General features: G+C 33.8%; 1 protein-coding gene across 2 annotated transcripts in view; it reads right to left on the bottom strand.

Annotated features, from left to right (window-relative positions):
- Nucleotides 1–10,776: 10,776 nt before the first annotated feature.
- LOC126761066 (capon-like protein) overlaps nucleotides 10,777–22,685 on the bottom strand; it is a 324,975-nt gene continuing 313,066 nt past the window's right edge. The window contains exon 10 of one of the 2 annotated variants that reach the window (XM_050476992.1): nucleotides 10,777–12,809. In XM_050476992.1, the coding sequence (XP_050332949.1) occupies nucleotides 12,543–12,809 (267 nt within the window). In that variant the 3' untranslated portion in view covers nucleotides 10,777–12,542. Of the gene's footprint in view, nucleotides 12,810–19,384; nucleotides 21,644–22,685 lie in introns of those variants that run through there. The other variant, XM_050476991.1, reaches the window with a different exon arrangement.

The following is a 22,685-nucleotide window of genomic DNA, read 5'->3' as shown; positions in this document are numbered from 1 at the left end:
GTTGTCACTGACCATCCCCTTGACTCCCCCCCAACCCCCCGTGCTAGCCACAACCATTGTTTTCGTCTAAGTACATGCATATTCGCCTATGCATGGATGTGTGAGTGTGTGTATGTGTGCATATGTGTGAACAAATTGTTGCTTCGCCTGCGCGGCTGCTACTGCGTCCTTCCACACCGTCCAAGCCCACTGTTGCTCGCGCCTCCGCCGTTGTTTATGAGGCGCAATAACATGTTTGCGCCATTTCGCTTGTCTCCTTTTCATTTTTTGCCACTTTCCGCCACATTTTTATTTCGCTTAGCTGGCAGTTTTTTGTGTGCGCTGACGCTGATCCCAGTCATTCATTGTCATTCACTTAGAAATGCAAACAATAGCCGGGACACCTCGGGGAATGAGTGATGATGTGGAGCCGCATTGCCCCCAAATGGGCGGTCGCGTTGCTCTCGGTTTGTGAAAATGTGTTTGGATGTGTGTGTGTGTGTGCGGTAGGTGTGTTTGAGGTCATAAATAGGCGTTAACGTGGCATAAATGCGTCGAACCCACTTACACGGTACACAGCCGCGTTCAGAGTAGCGGGGACAGTAAACAAAAAATTTCACTGACAAGCATACTTGGGCTCATATGCAAATGTATATGTGTTTGCCTTGCATATATGTATGTGTGCACCGACATATATGCTTCGCAGTTTGCATTTGAGTATAATCGCGTGCAGAAACTTTATACTACAGGTAGCTAATTTTTTTTTTGAAAATAGACCCCGTCGGAAAATTTTGGGATAAGCACTTGCAGACTCTTGCCTTCATATGAGTTATTACAATGTGTGAGGTATCACAATCTCATAACGATAAAAAGCGAAATTTGTGAAGAAACTCTGAAGTGCTCATTGAGGTCTTCGCAACGTAAGGTAGGTCCAAGAAGTAAGAGTATTCAGTACACAGAAGCCTGTAGTATGCAACGGTCAAAACCCAAATGTCTGCTTCTAAGTGTTAGCGCGGGCGCAGTCCAAAACGTGAGCCTCTTCAACTCAGGCTCTGACAAAACCATAGAACTAAGCTTAGGATGAGACTCTGAACCCAACTCAAGAGCATATGAAATGTTCCTTAAAATCTCAGTGATTTCAGCCTAGGAATCTATAAATCAGAGTTGTTTTCTTCATTGATATCAATATTAAAGCGAAGACTTACATTATCTGAAGATGCAACGCGCGAATAAGTGGCCTTTAGCCAGAAGTCAGAAGGAGCCAAATCAGGGAAAAACGGTTGTTGCGGAACGATTCCTTGAACCTTGAGAGGTGGTACCCTCCTAGAAGCAGCTTTGAATGGCGTATTCCTGCTGCCTATTGCCAGTGATGTTCTCTCTTCACTCTCTCCTCCGTGCGGCGCAGCTCCTTAAGGGTGTGGAACCCCACTGCGATGCATGGTTCTGGTCCTATCATCTTGGACGCTGCCGCAGAGTGGGCTAGTGTTTGTCTGCTAGCTCATTTCCGGCTACCCCTTTATGTCCCGCGTAGAGAGCTTGAACACACATTCCTATTTTAAGGAAATCTATAAAGAGGATAGGAAGTAAATTCTCTTCTTCTTTTTCTTTATTGGCGTAGACACTGCATACGCAGTTATAGCCGAGTTTTCAATAGCGCCCCAGTCGTTCTTTCTTTTCACTGTTTGGAACCAATTCTAATTCTCTAACAACCTTAAAATGGTAGTGTGGAGTTCGTCTTACATTAAATATTTCTGTCGTCAAATTTTCAACTGTATGTTTCAGTGAAAACTTTACTCCACTCGTAGATTTCAACTGTTAAAACGAGATCTCTAATTTTACGCCTCCTTTCTCTTTATACCTTCCTTTCTTCCTCTGTTTTTTTCACTTTTTATAAGTATATTCTTTCAAAAATTTCCTACTGGGCTGTCAGTTAACTAACCTCCAAAAAACATTTTGCTGTCAAAATATGTTTTGTAAAAAATATATAACAACAAAAAATAAATTTCCAACTAACTGTTGTAAACGCTAAAAGCGCAGCGACGTGACATGTCCTTTTATGCTTCATTTCCTTCATTTCTTCACCTCACACGGCCTTACGCCCACACAAGTGAGGCGTGCAGAACCACCTTGCCAACGGGTGACTTTATAAATGTCCTTACACAATCGTTTTGGCACAAAATGTCACATGCTACTCACTTTCGCTGCGCTTCGCGAGCGGGCGGCGAGTAATTACACGTTTGAAAATGTATGTTTCGCTCGTAGCGTCCAAGCTTGAGTGATAGGCATTTGGCGAATGTCCGCGCAGAATTTTTCATTCCCACTTTCTTGCCTTCGTATGCTCACTTCATTTTTAGTTTTTCAGGCCTTCATTTTTCATGTGCTTCTTCGTGTCATTTGCGCGTTGACCAGCGACGGCGTGTAGTGAAGAGTGTAGGTGGGTTGCAACGCTTGGCGCGGCTACCGCTTATTTTGCTCATAAATTCTCCTGCTTCTAACGAAAATTGCTCGGCTTATCTTGTTGGCCGGCATTCTTTGTACCTATCTCACTGTCGCTGCTGCACCTTATACAAGGGCATAAAGTAAAATAAAAAAAAATTATAAATTTTCTTAGATGTCATACGTGAACTCAGCTTACTCTAATAATAAGTTCGCTAAGGTGGTTGCGGAGAAGAGCATATCAAAACTGGAAATTTACATAAGTGAGGCTATGGCTTCACGAACTGCTATTTTTTAAGTTCTTGGAAGAAAAACAAAATTTTAACAAATTTGTAATTAAAAAGCAGTTCCTTGTAATTGTCAAATTCCTTCTCAGAATGAACTAATATTATATAATAGAAAAATATAAAAAGGTGGGTAAAGTGACTATCTAACGACACATTATAATAGCACCAGGACTAAATTCACCTCACCTCATTGTCGTCTTATTGAAACATCCCGTGCCTCTGATGAAGTTCGTTAATATGAAAAGTTTTATCTGAGCAATCTCCGAGACGTCGTCAAGAAACGCTCGACCGATAGTTGCGTTTCTCTTCTTATATAGAGTAAAATAAAAATTCTTATATAGAGTCTTCCAATACAGTAGAGGTTTTATAGATCTCCTGACAGCTTCTACAATAATCCAGCGTTTCTAGCCTGGGGCAGATACAAAACTCATGATAGCAAAGTATGGAAGTATAAACACTACTTTGATATACTTCTGATAGTGATAATTATTGCTTCATTTTATTATCTGTGAATTTCAGCAAATCTAGTATCTGCTTTACTAATCACTGAGGTACTAAGAGGTTTTAAAAATACTTGAACTTAAAATTTTTCCAACTGAAAAAATGTCTGTCTTGAATGTGAGACTAAGATGGCCCGTATTTGCCTTAGAACTCCTAGCGAAAGGATTTCTGGTGTGTATTTGAGGTTGAAAAAAGTAACTTTTAAGGACAAGAAATAATTATAATTTTTCTTAATTAACTAAATGGCGACCTCAGAAAAATTTTGTCCGCATTTTTGGGAAAAAATCAAAAATTAATTGTTAAAAAAAATTGAAATTAAAAAAAAAAAAAAAAACAAAATTTAAATTACGGCAGAGAATGAGAATTCCATTACTTCAGTTTTTCCACCTAAAGGCTTCAGTGTGGAGTTCTCAAACTACTGTCTTTACTACAAAACGTCTCAAAAACATCATAAAACTATAAATTTGAATTCTTCAGTCAACACCAATTTGATCCTTATGAGTTCTTCAAGTAAATGTTGATGTTGTAGCGGCAGAATTCTTCCGAGTTGACAGCCCTTGGACGGATAAAAAATACGGGTCCGTTTCGGACTGTCGTCGGAAGAGGTGATTCAAGTAGTGAAATCTAATCGTCAAGGAGTACGTAGTGAGATGACTCTATTGCTCCATATTCCCGTCACCTTTTACACTCATCGTCATGTCGAACTTTAAGCCTTACGTGAGTGTGATCCGGCTGTTTAATAGCAAATAGCTCAACTGAACGCTCTCCAGCGTCTTCGCATGCCTTAATAAACCTCACAAACAATTAATCAGCTAGCAAGTACCGCAGCGTCGAAAATCAATTGCTCATTGGTTGATTGTTAGTTTTCAATGTTGCTGTTCATGCCTGAAGCTGGCAATCAAGTCATGCCCCAGTGATTAATGTTTGTATATATGCATGTGCTTAAATACTAATGGCTCCAGTAGCTACCGAGTCGATGTGACGAAGTGACCACCAGCGGACCTAACAAATTACCAACTAATCCCCATCATTTATCTTCAGTACAACTACGTACATAGATACCTACTTATAGTACATACATAACTGCACACATAGATACCTACTCACAATACATACATAACTACTTACCATACTTACATATCATTTACTTGAAATTCAGTGGCGAATGTCACGTTGACTTCTCAGGTCATCGCTGTCATGCATTTTAACCCTCGAAGGCTAAACTCGATTCCGCTTTTTGCCATTTTGTCTTTTGCTTGTTGCAAGCTAAGTGTGTTTGTCACTTTGCTGGCTTTGCCACTCTACATGAATTTGTCATTAAATTAATTGGAACGCTTTAGGTGAACTCAGCAAATGAGTGGCGGATGTCTTACTTAAGCTTTGTTTTGGATACTAAACAAAAGTGAATGATGGTTGTCACACGCTGTTGCAGAGAGCTTTGTGCTAATTATTTGACCTATAAAATATTCAATTACTAGTCGTCTACGAAAAGGACGAAACCTGTTATAATTAAAGCGTATTAGGTAGTAGTCGAAAAAGTCTTTTCGTATTTCTAATCAAACTTCAACTTATTTTTTTTTATATATTTATAATGAATTTTAATTAACCAAATATGTACAATTTTGTCGAACCACTTTTTGCCATTTTTCCGCTAGAGACATTATTCCATCAGTGTAAAACTTTTCGGGTTTCTCGGCGAAAAACTGAGACAAGTAATTTTCACAGACCTTTCTTAAAACCAACTTTACTACATTAAGGGAGTTCTGCATTGACCGAAACAAATGGTAGTCCGATGGTGCAAGGTCAGGGCTGTATGTTGGATGCATCAAAACTTCCCCGTCAAGTTCTCCCAGTTTTTGTCGTGTCATCAAAGATGTATGTGGTCCAGCCGGAAGACGAAGCCTTTTCTGTTGATCAGTTTTGGCCGTTTTCTTTCGATTGCGTGTTTCAATCTCATCAGTTGTTGACATTAGAATGTAGAATCAAACGTTCGATCAGGCTGGTGCAGCTCATAGTGGATGATTCCTTTACAATCCAACCAAACACTCAGCATAACCTTTTGTGGCATCAATCCTGGCTTTGCGACCGTTTGTTAAGCTTCACCATGCTTGTACTCGTACCATGATCTTTTTCGCACAATATTGTCGTGTTTGCTTCACTTTTCGTCTCCTGTTACCATTCGCTTCAGAAATGGTTCGATTTCATTTCGTTTTCAGCAAAGTATCGCAGATGTTAATTCGGTCCATTAAATGTTTCACAACAATTCATGTGGTACCCAAACATCGAGCTATTTTTAGTAGCTAGCCTTTTTAAATGAATCAAAACCGTTTGATGATGAATGTTAAGTTCCTTAGCGATGTCATGGCTGCTCATGTGATGGTCCTGGTCAATCTTTTCCATAATTTCATCGACTTTTTCAGCGATAGGTCGATCAGAGCGAGGTGCATCTTTCACAACGAAATTTCCAGAACGAAAGCGAGCGAACCTTTTTGTGCTACACGAACTGATTCTGCATCGTCTCCGTAAACTTCACAAATTTCATTGGTGGCTTGCGTGGCATTCTTCCCTTTTTTATACAAAAATTTCAAAATTTTTTTTAATATTTCCACTAATTTTTGAACAGTTGTAACTTTTTTTTTCAACTTCCCCGAAATTAATTTTTTTCTAGTTAAATGAAGCTTAAAATATGAACTTACCAACACTATATGGTGTCACACAATGTGATTTGTAGCACTGGAGATGTATGACTTCAATAATATCTATTGAAATAGAATAGAATAGAAAATACGAAAAGACTCTTTCGGGGTAGTCGAGATTTGATGCCGATCATTCAAACAATTAGCGCGCGAACTAACACATACTTACCCGGCAACTCATAAGATTACGAAAAGGTTGAATGATCACACGTACACAGTTGCGCTTAAAGAAACTCATATAGTAGAAACTTTAACAGAAATTTTTGTTAGCACTGTTGGATAATTAACCGGTGACTTAACCGGTACGTGGCTAAATAGCCCCCGCATTTCATGATTTTCCACACGTTTTCTTATGGTAAAGCGTTATTTTGAGACTAATAACATTAACACGATTGGATCACATTTTATGAAGCTTTGAAAATATTCGAGTTAAGGTTACATAGTACTTTAACACAAGAACATCTCATTTTAATTTAGTTATATAAGTATGCCCTTGTTAGTTTATTATAGCATATAACCGGAGTTTATTTATTACTGAATTTGTATATGTTGAAAATGCTGGCGCAAACTCGAAATAAGCTCATAGCTGTTTCAATAAAACAAGGTAGAATAAAATTTTATAAAAACTGTAATTCGTTTCTTCTTAAGTTATTACACATAATAAAAATCATAATCATAAAAAAAAACTATTTATTTTATTGTGATTATATTCTTATAATATTTTCTTATTTATTTTATCTAATTTTTTAATTTATTATTATAATATTTGGAAATAGTTATAGAAGAGAATTTGAAAAAAAAAATTTTAATTTCAAACTTAAATATTTTCTTGAAGTAAAATAATAAATTTATAAAAATTTAGCATCAATTTATTTCCAATAACGCTTTCAGTGAATATGCACCAATAAATATTCATACATGTGTGTGAGTGCTCTTTTAATGCTTGCTTTCTCTTCTTTAGCCAAGCGCATTATTACCAAATCATAAAAAAGAACTTCAGTCTCAACATTTAAATGGCTGCGTTCGTTTCTAAAATCATAATCAGAAGCTTAAATGGAAAATCGAAATTCGTACTCGCAATCGTTCTTATAATATTCTTATTTTTTTTCATGAAGAGTAGTCTCACATACATATTTTTATATTAGGGTGTCCCTTATATCCAAGTTGATTTGGTTTTTGCCTATGTTTCAGTGTCTGACATAAAATTTTTGTATAAAACAATTCGCAGTTAAAGTTTTACATCAAATGCGCTGCGCAGCCATAGACAGTACACCATGCCGTATGCGCAACAGAGAGTTTATAAGGCACTTGCATGAATGCTCAGTACATTTGATGGATAACTTTAACTGCGTATAACTATAAAAGAAATGTTTTTATGGAAAATATTTTTATGAAATGAACAGGACTTTTTTGTAGAACAGAAAGTTTTTTATTAGAATAGACTTTTATCAAAATTTTTGGTTATATTTTTTAAAGCAAAAAGACAAAACTTATGGTATAGGCGGAACATGATATAGGCACGATTTAAATAAAGTTATTAATTACGTTAGATGATTATTTAGACCAAAACCTGAAACTTAAAGCGGCATAGCAAACAAAAAATAAAATCAATTTGGGAAATAACGAAGACCCTAATGTACATGTATGTATATTTCTATATACATACTATGTATGTATGTATGTATGTATTCATATGTATATTTATTTCTAAATAAGTTTACATCATTTATGTTACTAACTTTAGAATGACTTCCGACTTTTTCTATGCTAACATCTTATCTCTGAATATACAAATGTCTGATGTGTCTATATGCTAGCGTACAAAAATATAAAAGTCTTAACACTGAATACATATAGTAAATTTCATATTAACTGTAATATTTGAAAAGCCACCTAAATTAAAATCTACATTAAAACTGCCATTTTTTTTTAGTCTTTTACTTGCTTAAATAAATGTCTGATCCGTTAATCAGTATTTGGCAGTCTCATTTCGAAGAAAGCACAATTTTCTTCAAAAATGCGAAATAGCAAAAATAAACATTGTCACGCATATGTGTTTGTGTGTGTGTGAATGCATGCAGATAAGTACACCGAAAGTAAATTTTTTCTTGAAAATTCAAAATATCTCATAACTACACATTATTTTCGGCATCAGCACGTACAGCGCCTATAAGTATGCAAAGAAAAAGCATAGCAGCCAATGTAATACGAAAGATTGAGCATGGGAAAGTGTGAAACTGTGTGTGTGTATAACTAAGTGTGTACGTGTGCGTGCGTACAGACATTATTGAAACACATTTGATCTACCACAACAATGTTTATCTAATACGTCTGCCTATGAGTATATGGGAATATAATATGCATGTGTGGGTAACTTCAAGCCGTAGACATGAGAAGATTTGTTAGGGTGGTTCAAATTGTCATGGTACTGATTTAAATTTAATAATTAATAATAATTTAATATTTTACCAAAATTTAAAATCGAAATTTAATTTATCGAAATTTAATATTTTGCCGAAATTTAAAATTTTATTTATCGATGTTTTATATTTTATTAAAACTAAAAATTTTATCGAAAATTATTTTTTCATCGAAATTGAAAATTTTATCAAAATTTAATATTTTATCGAAATTAAATGTCTTTTAAAAATTTAATATTTTATCGAAATTTAAAATTTTATTTATCGATGTTTTATATTTTATCAAAAATAAAATTTTATCGAAATTTAATATTTTATCGAAAATTCGAAATATTTTATCGAAATTTAATATTTCAGCAAAAATTAAAATTTTATCGAAATTTAATATTTTATCGAAAATTAATATTTTATCGAAATTTAATATTTTATCGAAAATTAATATTTTATCAAAATTTCATATTTTATCGAAACTTTAATATTTCAGCAAAAATTAAAATTTTATCGAAATTTAATGTTTTATCGAAATTAAATGTCTTTTAAAAAATTAATATTTAACCAAAATTTAAAATTTTATCGAAATTTAATATTTTATCGAAATTAAATATCTTATCAAAATTTAATATTTTATCGAAATTTAAAATTTGATCGAAATTTAATATTTATCAAAATTTGATTTTAATATCGCAATTTTTATTTTTAATGGAAATTTTATATTTTATCAAGTTTCAGTATTTTATCGAAATTAAATAAAATCAAAATAAAATATTTTGTCGAAATTTAATATTTTATCAAAATTTAACAATTTATCGAAATTTATTATTTTATCACAATTTAATATTTCGTTGAAAATTAATATTTCACCAAAACCTAATATTTTATCAAAATTTAATACTTTATCGAAATTAAAACAATTAGTCTACTAGACTCAAATAAGATAAGCTAGAAAATAATTTTAAGAAATGTGCCACCCTAATGTTATATTATTCTTTTACTGACAAACACGCGCGGCAGTCATATGCTCGTTTGTCAGCCATTTCGCATGATTTCTTGTTGGTTTTCATATTAGCATGTGCTTGAGCCTTATTGATAACATGGCTAAAAGATTACATATTGCTTTACCCAGAGAGTAGAAGCTTTTGGAACATAAAATTTTATATAGGATTTCTTTTTTCATAAAATAAATATATGTACATAGTGGTTACCAGAGGACTTCCAATGAAATTTCCATAGCATACTTTTAGTAGCACAAAAGAAAACAAGAGAGAGTAAGGTAGAAGTTAGATTGGTCATGGTATGATATAGCAGTTGCCTAAAAAACTCACAATTTAACTACTAAACACCCCAAAAATTGTTCACTGGGTACAACATTGTCTAGCTAACTAAAGGCATATGCAATTTGTTTGTTTATTCAATATGAGTTTTTCATCTGCATAAAACATGAAAAACCAAATTGAAGTATATGCTCTCACTCCCTCAAGCGCTTCTGCGCAAGCAAAAAGTAGCAAACAAAAAACAAAAACAAAAAAAAAATAGCTTACACTGTGCCACAGCTGATTGTAGTAGACAAGTAAAAGTTATTTTGTCTTTGTTGTTGTTATATATTTGTGTTGTGTTGCGCACTTGTTTGTTTGTCTAGCATAATTTTGCCGAATTTGTTTCAATATGCTTATCATACTTGGAAGCAATCATCAATTCTCACAGTTATGCATATTTTACGTGAGTCAAATAATGGCAGCTGACAACACACACACACACACACTTATACACTTTTACATACTTACACTTTTATATTTGTAGCTATTTATGCTCTTTAACTTCTTCACTCCTTCAACTTTACCGGCATTCTTATGAGTGAGTGCTGTCTGTGCTGGTTTGCCATGACGTATGATTAATATGCGAATTCTATAATTTAATATATGCGCTGATAATGTTTGTTTACTTCTCATGCCTACATAACGGTAATTGATTGCTTGACTGTTTGATATCTTTAAATATATAAACCTAAGCTTTCCATTCTTTTTGTTGTTTTTGCTTTACTTTGTTTTGTGTGCAGTGATTTAGTTAACTAACGTTACTTAATATGTGCTTTAATGCTTAACGGATTACTACTCACATTATTAGATTACAAACAAATCATATTGTGTGCTATTTTAAGCTTATCATACGCTTGGCATGGCAGCTCGCTTGTATAAAGACACATATGTATGTTTATGCTCATACATATGCTTAAACGATTACAATATAAATGCAATTAGTCTGTGCTTTAAGCCGTGAGCCAACATTACACTACACATTACTAGTTCTCAAATAAGTTAAAATTATGATAATCCTTAGTATATATGAGCAACCACAAATTTCATATGTTAAATATAAAATCTACGCGAAAGTCAAAAGTTCAATTAAAATCAGATTTTTAAATTAAATATTGAAATATTGAAAAAAATATATATATTTTTTTCAGTTGAAGGACCAAATAGTGTGAAATGAAACAAAATCGGTTTTGAAATTGAAATAATAACATTACGGCCAAAATTTTTTCTCTTGTTTTGTATATACTTGTACTTCTTCATCCTATGACCTAACACCTTTTTTATGTAATCAAAATTAGAATTTTCAAAATGTCATTGTGTAATACTACTACTATGAGCAAAAAATAGTAAGACTATCCTCATAATTTTAAAATTCTTAATTTATTCTTCAAAATATATTTGCTTCTCTCAATTTAATGCTCCTTGCCCACTATACTTGGGCCAACGTTGTTAAAGTAAATTTCCGGAATAGACTTCAATGCGCGTAGCGATTCACGTTTAATGTCTCCAAGTGACTCAAAACACGGTCATTTGAGTTTTTTGAATAGCCAGAAGTCACATGGAGCTAAATCAGGCGAATACGGTGGTTGCGATACGGTGTTCGTTGAAAGCTTGGCTCACGAAGAATCAATGCAGTAAGCGACGGTGCATTATTGTGGTGCAAAGACCAAGAGTTTTCGGCCTCTTTTTACGAATAGGTTCGCGCAAACGACGCATAGCACTCAAATAGTATTCTCTGTTGACAGTTTAGCCGGCCGTTAGGAATTTAGAGTGCACCACACCTCTATAATCCAAGAAAGCTGTCAACATTACCTTGATTTTTGACCTGCTTTGTCGTTGGTTCGTCTTCGACTCGCCTGCTCCGGGTATTAAGCATAGATCCAAGACTCATCGCCAGTAGTTATACGTTTTATGACATCCTGGTAGTCGGAAAACAATTCTTCTCAGACGTCAACGCTGATAAGTCTCGTGCTTACACTTTTCTTATTCCCAAATGATATTTCAAAATGGTTTTCACTGATCTTTATAATATTCCAACGATAGCAGTAAGGTCTTTGACTGTCAATCGTTGATTCTCCAGCGTTAAGTCCTTTATTTTATTGACATGTAGATCATCAATTGATAAGCTCAGTTGATGTAGATGCCCATCCTGGACGTGGTTCATCGTCGATGTGTTCTTGACCCTCTTTGAATAATTTGTAGCAATCAAAACCATTTGCTCACGACGAATAATTATCACCGGAAGCCCTTTCCACCATTCTGAATGTTTCGGCACCAGAAATTTGATTATGCACACAAAATTTATTTGTTTAATTTCCCTCCACGTATTAATCGCCGAATGCATTTGGCACAGATGGAAATAATTGATGTCAAGTAATTTTTTCAAAAATTTCTAATTTTTCGATTTTGAAGTAAACTTCACACGAAGACGGGTGGATTAGCTCATATATACTCCTGTATACTTTTTTCTAACTTAAATTATTCTTTAAATATTAAAGTAATACTCGCCAAATGAGAATGCTCGAAAGTAAAAATTATGTTGTGACATTAATTTCTAAACATGGCGTTAAGGCATGCCATTAAAATGCATGGCACACCGACAAGTAAATTTCGCAAGCGCTAACTTCGTATACTTAAAATTAATTTTTCGTGTAAAAAATTACAAAAATTTATAACGAACTTAAGTAAGCTTGCGCAGCTGCTTAACTGCCGTTATACTAAATAAACTGCCGTTATTCTAAATATATTGACTCCATTAGCAGCATGCACGTCAGCGTTGCCAACGCACATTCGTTTCATTTCGTTTTGTTGCTTACAATTTGAGTCTACTTGCTTATAAACTAACTGCCGTTATGCTGCGCCTAATGCCGCGACTTAGCACATTAATTTCTCGTGTAATTTCATCAAATATACTCAAAATGTCGTCACTTTGCCCAGCCGCATGCCGAGCAATTTGCGCTGCTTCTTCGCACTCAATTTCGTCCAAATGGTGCTGCTCCCCTCGACCAGCAGAAATTCATCGCATAAATCATCCGGCTCCTTGGTGTAGTGGAAGTCTTCGCAGTGGAATTTCTCCGAACGTGAATCGCCCGAAACGAAGCCGCTTTCGGGACGTGACAGCGAGGCTGTGTGCCAGTTTAGCTGCTGGAACCAGCGTGCCACTTTCGCTGTCGATGAAAGCTATAAATACGGGAGAGGCAGATAAAAAGAGAAGTGTGCGTGAGCGAAAGCGAAAAATTAATAAAAAATATTAAAATACAACAAAAAATATGATATGAGAAACGTGAGTTGGGTTCCAATAAGCTGCTAAGGATATATGTACAATATAACATATTACAACAACAATAGAGATAAAGTATGCACATATCGATGATTTTAACCCAGCGCTAAGCGCCTACATCAGCCTCACGGCAAAGCGAGCCTGTCATTTATGAAATATTTGCCGAAAATTAGTCGCGGATTTATGGAGTGCGTTCTGCGTCACGCCTACTTAAGCATTGTTGGCTGAAAAACCGTCTTCTCTTTGCTTTTTTTCTTGCGTAATTTTACGCAAGCTTCATAAGCAACTCCGCGCTTTCCTAGCCGTTGCTCTCCTCCTCATTTGCTTGCCGCTCTTTGCTTGCCTGCCTTCTACCGCCACTTGTTACTCCGCCGTTTGGCTTTCCTGGTGTTCATCGCTGCTTCCCAAGACGCCCGCATGCCTTGTGGTTCATAACCGCCGCGTCGGGCACCGGCAGGCAGGCAGGCAAGTGATAAATTGTGCCATTACGGCCTAGAAGCCAAAAAAAAAGCAAACAGATGCGGTAATTGAATACCGAAACGGCAAACGTGTCTTCCAGCAATGCTCACACACACCAACAAACAAACACACACATTTATACATATGAATACTCAAGCTCATATGGCAGCGCATGTGTGTGATTTGGTAAGAGATCGTCCTTAATTAAACGAGTTTTATGCGCTTTCATAAAATATTGCGCATCCATACAAACATAAATATTGCACAATAAAAGAGAGAAAGAGCATTAACGATTAAAATTTCATTTTGGGTTGCCGCCATTAAGCAATTTGTCCCTAATTGTGTGGCAAATTTTAAGAGGCGACGTATACATGTATATGTAAATATGTATGGACATACATTTGTATGTATGTATGTATAAGGATATCTGAAAATTTGTAGGAGATTATGCCTTGTAGCAAGCGATATGATCTACCAAGAATAATGACTTTTCCCTAAGCAATATTTAATTTAGTACGTAGGATGTACCAGTACAAATTTAAAGCCGCAAGCACAGTTCCGGCTTTTTCACCGCCTATCTTTTAATCATCATTTTATTTTTATTACAATATAACTCAATAAAAGCGCAACAAATTGCTTCTAATAAGGCTTGTTTAGAAACTGTATTGTAATCGCACGACTGCAACGAAATTGTGTTACGCAACGAAATTCCGTCACACTCGCAGAATGCAGCGCATTACTAGAATTAAAGCAGTGCCAATTTAAGTTTTCTATTTTTTGGTGTAATAATTTCAAATAAACAGTTACTAGGTTGCCACCTGCTAAAAAGTTTCAATTAAAAACAAAATGTGAAATGGTAATGAAACAACAAATTCAACATATTCAAAAGAGGTGAAATTTAATTTAAGTTTAAAAAATGTGGTTGCCACCTGTTTAACATTTTAATTAAAAAAATTTAATAAAATAACTGAATTATTTTCATATGGTTATTATAAATGTTTAAGGATTCATGTAGTTGAACATATTTTCTGTGGAGTTGCCACCTGTTTACAATTTTCAAGTAAAAACAAAATATGAAATGGTAAGAAAATAAATTTTAAAAATTTTATCTTTTAGAATAAAAATAATAATAAAATAGCTGAATTGGTTATTACAAAGGGTAAATAATATATTTTCTGTGGAGTTGCCACCTGATTAAATTATTATTGAAAAAATAAAATATGAAATGGTAAGAAAATAAATTTAAAAAATTTAAAGTTTAAATATAAGCTCAAAAATGTGGTTGCCACCTGTTTAACATTTTAGTTAAAAAAATATTTATAGAGTAACTGATGTATTTACTGCGGCGTTGCCACCTGACTAAACGTTTGAAGTAAAAGCAAAACCAATAAGGAAAGGTTATAAACTGAACATGTACATACATAGAAAATAATTTAGAAGCGGTGGCTGCCACCTGTTTATTATTTTAGTTGAAAAAAATATAAAAAGATAATATAATTATTTTAATATGACTATTTATAACACTGCAAAGGTTAAAGCTACTATTTGAAAAGAATTTTGAAGCGGTGGTTGCCACCTGTACAACATTTTTTTTCGAAAAAATTTGATACGAATACTGAATTATTTCATATGTTTACCAGGAGTAAGTTAAATAACTTATACGCTTGAAGATATTTTTTATACTGGTTGCCACCTATTTGAAATAGTTTAATGTAAACAAAAAAAGACATAACATACAGTTGAAGATTTTTTTCTGGAAGTTACCAACTGATTAAAACACTTTATTGAATGCAATGATAATAGTCTTCAGAGGAGTTGCCACTTGTTTGAAACATTTTAATTAATGCAACGAAAACAAATACTGTTCAGGATATTTTTTGAAGGTGTTGCCACTTGTTCCAAACATCTTAAACATCATCAAAGAGAGAAGATATTTTCAGTAGAATAGCCAACTTCTTCAAACATTTTATGTAATGCTAAATATTAAAGATTACATTAAACAGTTGCGCTGGCGGCCAAGACAAAATATCTCCTATCATTAAGCAACGGATTCGCGACTTGGCTCGCAGGTCCCTGTTGACAGTCATAATTTCAAAGTCGTAAATGATTTCATCTATCGTGAAACCAGCATCAACACCAGCACAGCAGCAATATCAGCCTAGAGATCCAACGCAGAATCACTCTTGCCAACAGGTGCTACTTTGGACTGAGTAGGCAATTGAAAAGTAAAGTGCTCCTTGAACGAACAAATTTTACAATTCCCTCATCACTCCCGTCCACTGGCCCATTGTGCATTGGCACCCGCGAGTACCGCAGTCGATGGAAGGAATCAGCGAATCAAGAGAGAGCGGATACGCTGGCTAGGTCAAGTTGTCCGGATGCAAGGGATCACTCCAGTTTTGAAGGTTTTCGGTTCAGTTAGGCTGTCAGGATTTTTTTAATATAATATATAAATTATATTCTTCATCCTTGCGCTGAAATAAGTTATTTAGTTGGGGTTAATGTAGATTGTATTTTGTTTTTATATTTGGTTGTGAAAAGTACCTAAAGTTGACAATATATAATTGCCTAAATATAGTTTTATAGTTTACTAATTAATTGGTTCTTAACCAATACTTAATAATTGGGATCCAATCAATTCGCAGGCTCTTATTACAGAATGACGCTATTCACACTTACTATATGCTATGCTCCACTATACGATCTTCGTTTAGGAATAATGTTCGCTGTGTGTGGAATAACCAAATATTGCCTACATTTCGGCGCAACAAAAGCCATACAAGTCATTTTCAAATATTCATTTTTGTGAAAACCTAATACTTTATTATTTCATAAATCACTAGTATATGGTATAATGTGACAACATTGTTTAAACAATTTATTGGCCGTTACAAATCATTAACGCTAATTAAGTGCCGTCGAAACTTCTATGCTTACTCAAGTAAACTACAAGGAATATAACAACTTGCTTAAGCAATTTCCATAGTACCGAAGTACTATTTTACTATTTGTTGATAATTTAAGACTATGTTTAGCATTATATGTAATCAATGGACTTTTCTGTTGATGATATGTAATAGCTTAGAAGACCATAAATTCAAGTATTTACCTAAAAGCCTTAAAGTATATAAATAGTTACATATTTAAAGAAATGTATTGAATAGGTTACTAAGTTTGAAATATAATACAAAATTAATTGAGCATTTTTTTTGTTGAAGTGAGAATAATTATTGAGTAAATACATTTTTTCATTTTTTTCAGTTCGTTTTCCATTATAAGGTTTCTATATTTATGTACTTTATATATGTGTCTAGGTATTAGAAATTTATGCCTTGTGAATGTAACACGTGCTAACAATTGCAATTACTACAACAATGTGGAGACTTAAACAACTAATGGGGTACTAAAAATTGTACATTGGGGTGTCCGCTATTACCCAAATTGTGTTTTTTTTTTTGCAGTCGCCAACTCAAGTTTCCGTTTTTGCACTAAAAAACTTATTCACCTTAAACAAGTTTACTTTTCTTATTCCAACCTGAGTAATAGCGCACACCCTAATATACTAACTTATGAAACACTGTTTTCGAGTGCTCTCATAACAAGTGTGGTAGCTCATCACTATCTAAATTTTACTTTGAAATCATCATATTTCTTTGCAGGTATAAAAACAAAAAATAAAAGGAAAAAGTCTCATTAACTTGCTTGAGCTTGTCTTGTTTTTGAATAGATTTAAGATTTTATAACTTATTGTTACGCTTAAAAAAATAAAAAGATCCAATAAATAAATAAATATTGAAAAAAAGTTTAAAAAAAACTCCTTTCAGAATATTTCTTTTATCAGAGTTATTTCAAAACTTTTGAGCATTTTCTCGTTCATTCTGTGGTTTTTTCTTTACAACTATAGCATTCCAATAGAAGTTGTTATAATTTAATACCATGATATGAATTGAAAAAAAAAAAAAAAAAGTGAGAAAAGTATACAGATTATCTAACATCTTAATTGTGTAAAATTTGAATCAACAGACTAAAATCAACTAATAAATAGATAAAATTATTAAAAAATCTTATTATACTTGAAGAAACCTATTTTTACAGATTTTTCCAAAAGCCACACATATTCGAAAATGTTATTTAAAAATCATAAGAAATGGCTATAACCGCGTAAACGGTGTCTATGTCAATAAACAAGAAGAAGAAACGGACTCAGGCCTCACACTTAAAAAATCTGTAAACTGTTAAAAATCATTACTATATAATATGGATTACAAAATTACCTGTAGACTGGCGACGTTAGGTGGCTTCTTTTCGCAGACAGACGAATGCCTTCGAGGTTATAGTTTCCTCAAAAAGCAGATGGTCGGAGAAAACAATTTTACGCTTCATATAAAAAATGAGATTTTTTATTATAATTTTTTACCGTTAAAAACATACCTATTAACAAGGAAAATCTGAAATTTTTGGAAAAAATATTTTAAATTCTCTCCATTGCAACGCCATTTCCGGTGACCCCTCAGAAAAAAGATACGCCGCGTTTTCTACAGGATCATCTAAAGTGAAATAAAACCTTAACTTAGGACTTGGTCGAAAGAGAAAAAACTGAAAATTGGAGTTTTGGCAGAGAAATGAAAATGAAACTTTCGCGACATGTTTTTTTCAAATTGATGTAATCGAAAAAAAAACAATCCTTCGTTTAAATCTTTATGAATTGTATCTCAAAGACCTGTGTAAAATTTTATGAAGATTTTCGAGAAATCGTGCCAACCGACTTCAAAAACACAGTTTGGAGAAAAACGCTTATAAAGACGGCGCATTTAGCCTAGCTAGCCTCGGGCTCTCAAGTTCTCAAGACTGTATCTCCGAAACTACTATCGTAGTCGAATCAACTTGAAAGTTTAGGACAATATTCTAGAGATGTTGTAGAATTTAATAATACGATAAATCGATAAAAAATTTACTTTGTTAAACCCGCAAACCCATGTAACCCATTAAAGAAGGAACGCCAAGATCATTTGCAAGGCTACAGAGAGAAAGCATGCATGCTTTTTATACACATGCTTTCGAAAACATTACAAGGTGTTGGCCTTGTTACAGATGGAATACCTCTTCTGCTGCTGTCCGGCCTTATCTAGAACTCAACTTAGGTTTCCAGGATCTTCGCAGTTCAATAGACTAGATGAAATCTCAGGAATAGATATTTATAAATATGATCTTTAAAAACTTTTTAAAACTTTATGGTAAACGAATTTTCAAGTTCTCGAAGCTCTCGAACGAGGAAAACTGAACTGCAGCTTCTAGTTAGAATCCAGCTACCTTTGTAGAGAGTATTTTTCTAAGAAGCTCTTTCAGTCAGTACAGTACAGAACAGAGATGTTGTTGTAATAAAATACTAGAGATGGTCACCGGTTTTTTCGAAGAATATTCTATAATCATTCAAAATCCTGAATAATTATAGACTTCCTTAATAAAAAAAGAAATCATCAAAGTTTGTCGGAAAATTATGAAAAAGTGTTTCCTTAATTATAAGTTCAAGTATTGAAAATAAAAAGCAGAATCTAAACAAATCATTTATAAAGGAAAATGTATTCGAAGAAAGAAACTCAACCAAAGATGCAACATAACGACTCGATACTGATTTTTATTATCAAAAATTTATAACAGTTATACATAGTACTTCTGACAAACCATATTCTAACGGTTTATTTTGATTCAAATACATATTTTAACTGCTCAACAATTAGACTATTTTTACAAGTTCCGTATTAATACTGTAAATTAAAAGCTAAATTACAAAACAAGCAAAAAATTGGATATATGAAGTTATGATATTGTTTAATGAACAATACAATTTTTTATAGTTTTACTTCTTTAATTGAACTAAGGCTAGAAGATATGAAATTTCTTTGCGATGTATCAATTTATCGCTAAATATGTGTGTATATTCTATATATATTATGTGGACTTATAATAATAGAAAATAGTTTTTACAAACTCTAAGCAACTGCTCTTTGCATGTATATATACTATATATGTATGTGTTAGGGTGGTCCTTAAATATGTACATGAAATTTTATATAGAATTTACATTTGTGTTTTCAATACATTATAACGTATTATATAGAAAGTTTGACGCCGCTCTTATACGGTTAGGTTTAAATAAAATTTATTTTGAGCCGACAAAGAAGAATTCGAGATTTGACACTTTGAAAGGCGCCCAAAATGTTCTTCAAAAACGACCAAAAATTATATGTGATAGTAGTATAGTATAATAGCAAAATTGAAAGAAAAAACTCACATTATTTTTTTTTAGAATGACCCTAATATTTATAGTATAGCAACGCTGTATAAAATGGCTGATCCTTCAGTAAATAAAAAAATAAGGGCTTTTATTAATAAACAAAAGGAATATTCCAAAAAATTATTTTTTAGAACCACCTAATTTGCATACCAAGACCTTATATCAAATATTTGTTGCAAACAAATTACTTTAAGATATTCATTTATAGAAAAGAATAAAAATCCCGTAATTTATTTTTAGAACCACCCTAACATTCATTCTAATAATGTATATCAGCCAGTTTTTTTGAAATCAACTCTTTATGCTTTTAAATTTATAAGAAAAAGAGAAAAAATTCCAAAAAAAATATTTTTTTTGAACCACCCTAATATGTGTACTAACACCTTATATCAAATATATTTTTTAATAAATGACTTAAAGAGTTTTATTTATAAAAAAGAATAAAAATCCTACATTCTTATTTTTAGGATCACCCTAATATTTATAATAAGTATATCAGCCATTTTTCTAGAAATCAACTATTTGTGCTCTTTAAATTTATAAAATAGTTTTTATATATTTTTGGACCACCCTAATATGTATACTAACGCCTTATTTAAGCCATTTCTTCCATAAATATACAAGGTTTGGAGGTTATTTATAAAAACCTTTATTTACTACTGTTGCAGCACAATCCATAACGCTGTGCTACAGCTAACCCGCCCAACTTATGCTCAACTAGATTTCTATTAAGACGGCATCCATAACACTCTCTTCTCCACCACCATGGCCACCGACGGCCGACTGTTATTTGGTGGTATGACGCGCCCAGGCCGTTCGTTGCACTTGACTCATAATTTGACTGCGATTCGGCACTTTTTCGCTTGTGCTGCGCTGTATGAAGCTCGGTGTGGCCGAGAGCTTGCGCTGATTCGTCACATTACCCGCTTCGTCGGTCACTTTCAGCATGACGGTGTTGAAGCGTGGCTCATTGTTGTTGTTCGCGATGCCGCCGGTACGTATGCGCGGCGATGATGGTGACGCCGAGTCCAGTGTCGACGAGGAGCGACTGGATTCGCGCGTACCCGAGGGACTACCGGCGGCTATATTGCCATTGGAGGACGTCGACATTATCGAACCGCCGAGTGGCTTCATCAATTGTTCATCGATTAGGTTATTCAAGTTCTGATCGATGCTGCTCAGCTGTTGTTGTAATGCATCCACGTCATGTTGTTGCTGCTGCAGCTGTGGGCTGTGCGCATATGAGTTGCGTGCGAGCGTGCTCATGGGCGAGGGCGTCAGCTGCCCCGAAAGCGCGCCCGGCGAGCTGAGAAAATTGAAATTACCCGCGTTATTGTTATTGTTCGCTGGACTGACCGACATCGGGTTAACGAAGAAGAATGAGTTGCGCGGCGATGGTGTCTGTTGGGCGCTAGCCATGGGCGCGCCGGTGTTGAGCGTCAAGGCGTTCGTATTGCTGGCACCCAAATTCAGCGCCTGCAGCCGATTCAACAGCTCCTGATTGACCTGGAAGAGGTCCTTCGACAACGCGTCTTGCTGCGACTGTGTCGCTTGCGCATTGAGTTGTTGTAGCTGATTGCTTATGCTCTGCAATTGATTCATTGTAGGGAATGGACTGCTGCCGCCGCAGGCGTTATTGTTATTAATGCTATTGTTGTTGGTGTTGTTGCCATTGGTGGCGATATTCAAGTGCAACTGCGACTGTTGCAACGAGGCAGCCGAACAGGGTGGCGTCAGCTGCTGCTGCTGGCTGACGGGTGGCGGTGATGGCTGTTGGTGTTGTTGTTGCTGTTGCGCAGCGGCCGCCGCCGCGGCGTTAATATTCTGGAAGTTTTGTATATTCTGACTTTGCTGATTCAAACCACTCAGCTGATGACTGAGCGATGTCAGCTGTTGGTTGATGGAGCCAAGGCTGTTGATTTGTTGATTGATGGTGGCCAAGTTGTTGTTGTTGCCGGTAGCTTGCAATAACATTTGCAGCTGTGACGCGCGGCGTAATTGGGGGGAGAAGGTGGTGGAAATATTATTTATGAATTATTTCGGTTTTTTCTTCACTTTTAGAAACTTTTTCACAAACACAACAACAATAAAAACACTTAGAAATCAAACGAAAATGGTCGGCAATGCAAAACGAAGCGGCGCAAAAAACGAAGTGGCGAAAACGAGCAAACAAAAAGACGCAGGTGAGTGAAAAAAACGCGAACATGGTTATTTTCAATAAAACAAAAAATATAATAATAACAACAAACACAGCAGCACAGCGTGAAATGTGCAAAACGATTTAAAAAAAATATAAAAAATTATTAAATATTAAAAATTTTTAAGAAATAAAAAAAAAAATTTAATGATATTAAAAAGAAATTAAAAAAGCAAACAAATTGAAAAGTAAATTAAGAAAAAACATGAAAAAAATAAATAAAAAATTTGGAAAAATTAAACATATGGAAAAACAAACAATTTTAATGTAAGAAATATTATTTAAAGTGAAAAAAAATTTGAAAACATTTCATAAAAAATGTTTAAATATTAAAAAAAATAATAATCAAAATTAGAAACAAAAAATGTAAGAAAAACTGCTTATTAAAAAATAAAAATAAAGTATTGACCATTTTTTTAAATTTAATCAAATTAATTACAAAAAAAATTATTCACAAATATTTAGCAAAATATAAAAAATATTTAGATATTAAAAAGTAATAATTATAAAAATGTTCACAACAAAATAAAAAACATGTATAAAAAAGTAAAAAAAAAAAGTTTTAGAAAAAATTAAAAAAAATTTTAATTCGGAAAAATTTAAAAAAAATTGCAAACATTTTGAGAAAAATATAAAAATATTTGAATATTGAAAAAATAAAAATAAATAGGTACATAAATATACACAATAAAAAAAATTATGATAAAGCAAAAAAAGTTTTAGAAAAAGTTAAATGAGTAAAAAAATTTCATATTTTAGAAAAATTAAAAAAAAAAATTAAAAAAATTTATGCAGAAATTTTTAGAAAAATTTAGAAATATTTGA

Source organism: Bactrocera neohumeralis, chromosome 6 (genome assembly GCF_024586455.1).
Source record: "Bactrocera neohumeralis isolate Rockhampton chromosome 6, APGP_CSIRO_Bneo_wtdbg2-racon-allhic-juicebox.fasta_v2, whole genome shotgun sequence".
Classification (NCBI taxonomy): domain Eukaryota; kingdom Metazoa; phylum Arthropoda; class Insecta; order Diptera; family Tephritidae; genus Bactrocera; species Bactrocera neohumeralis.
This window is presented reverse-complemented; position numbering and strand designations above follow the sequence as displayed.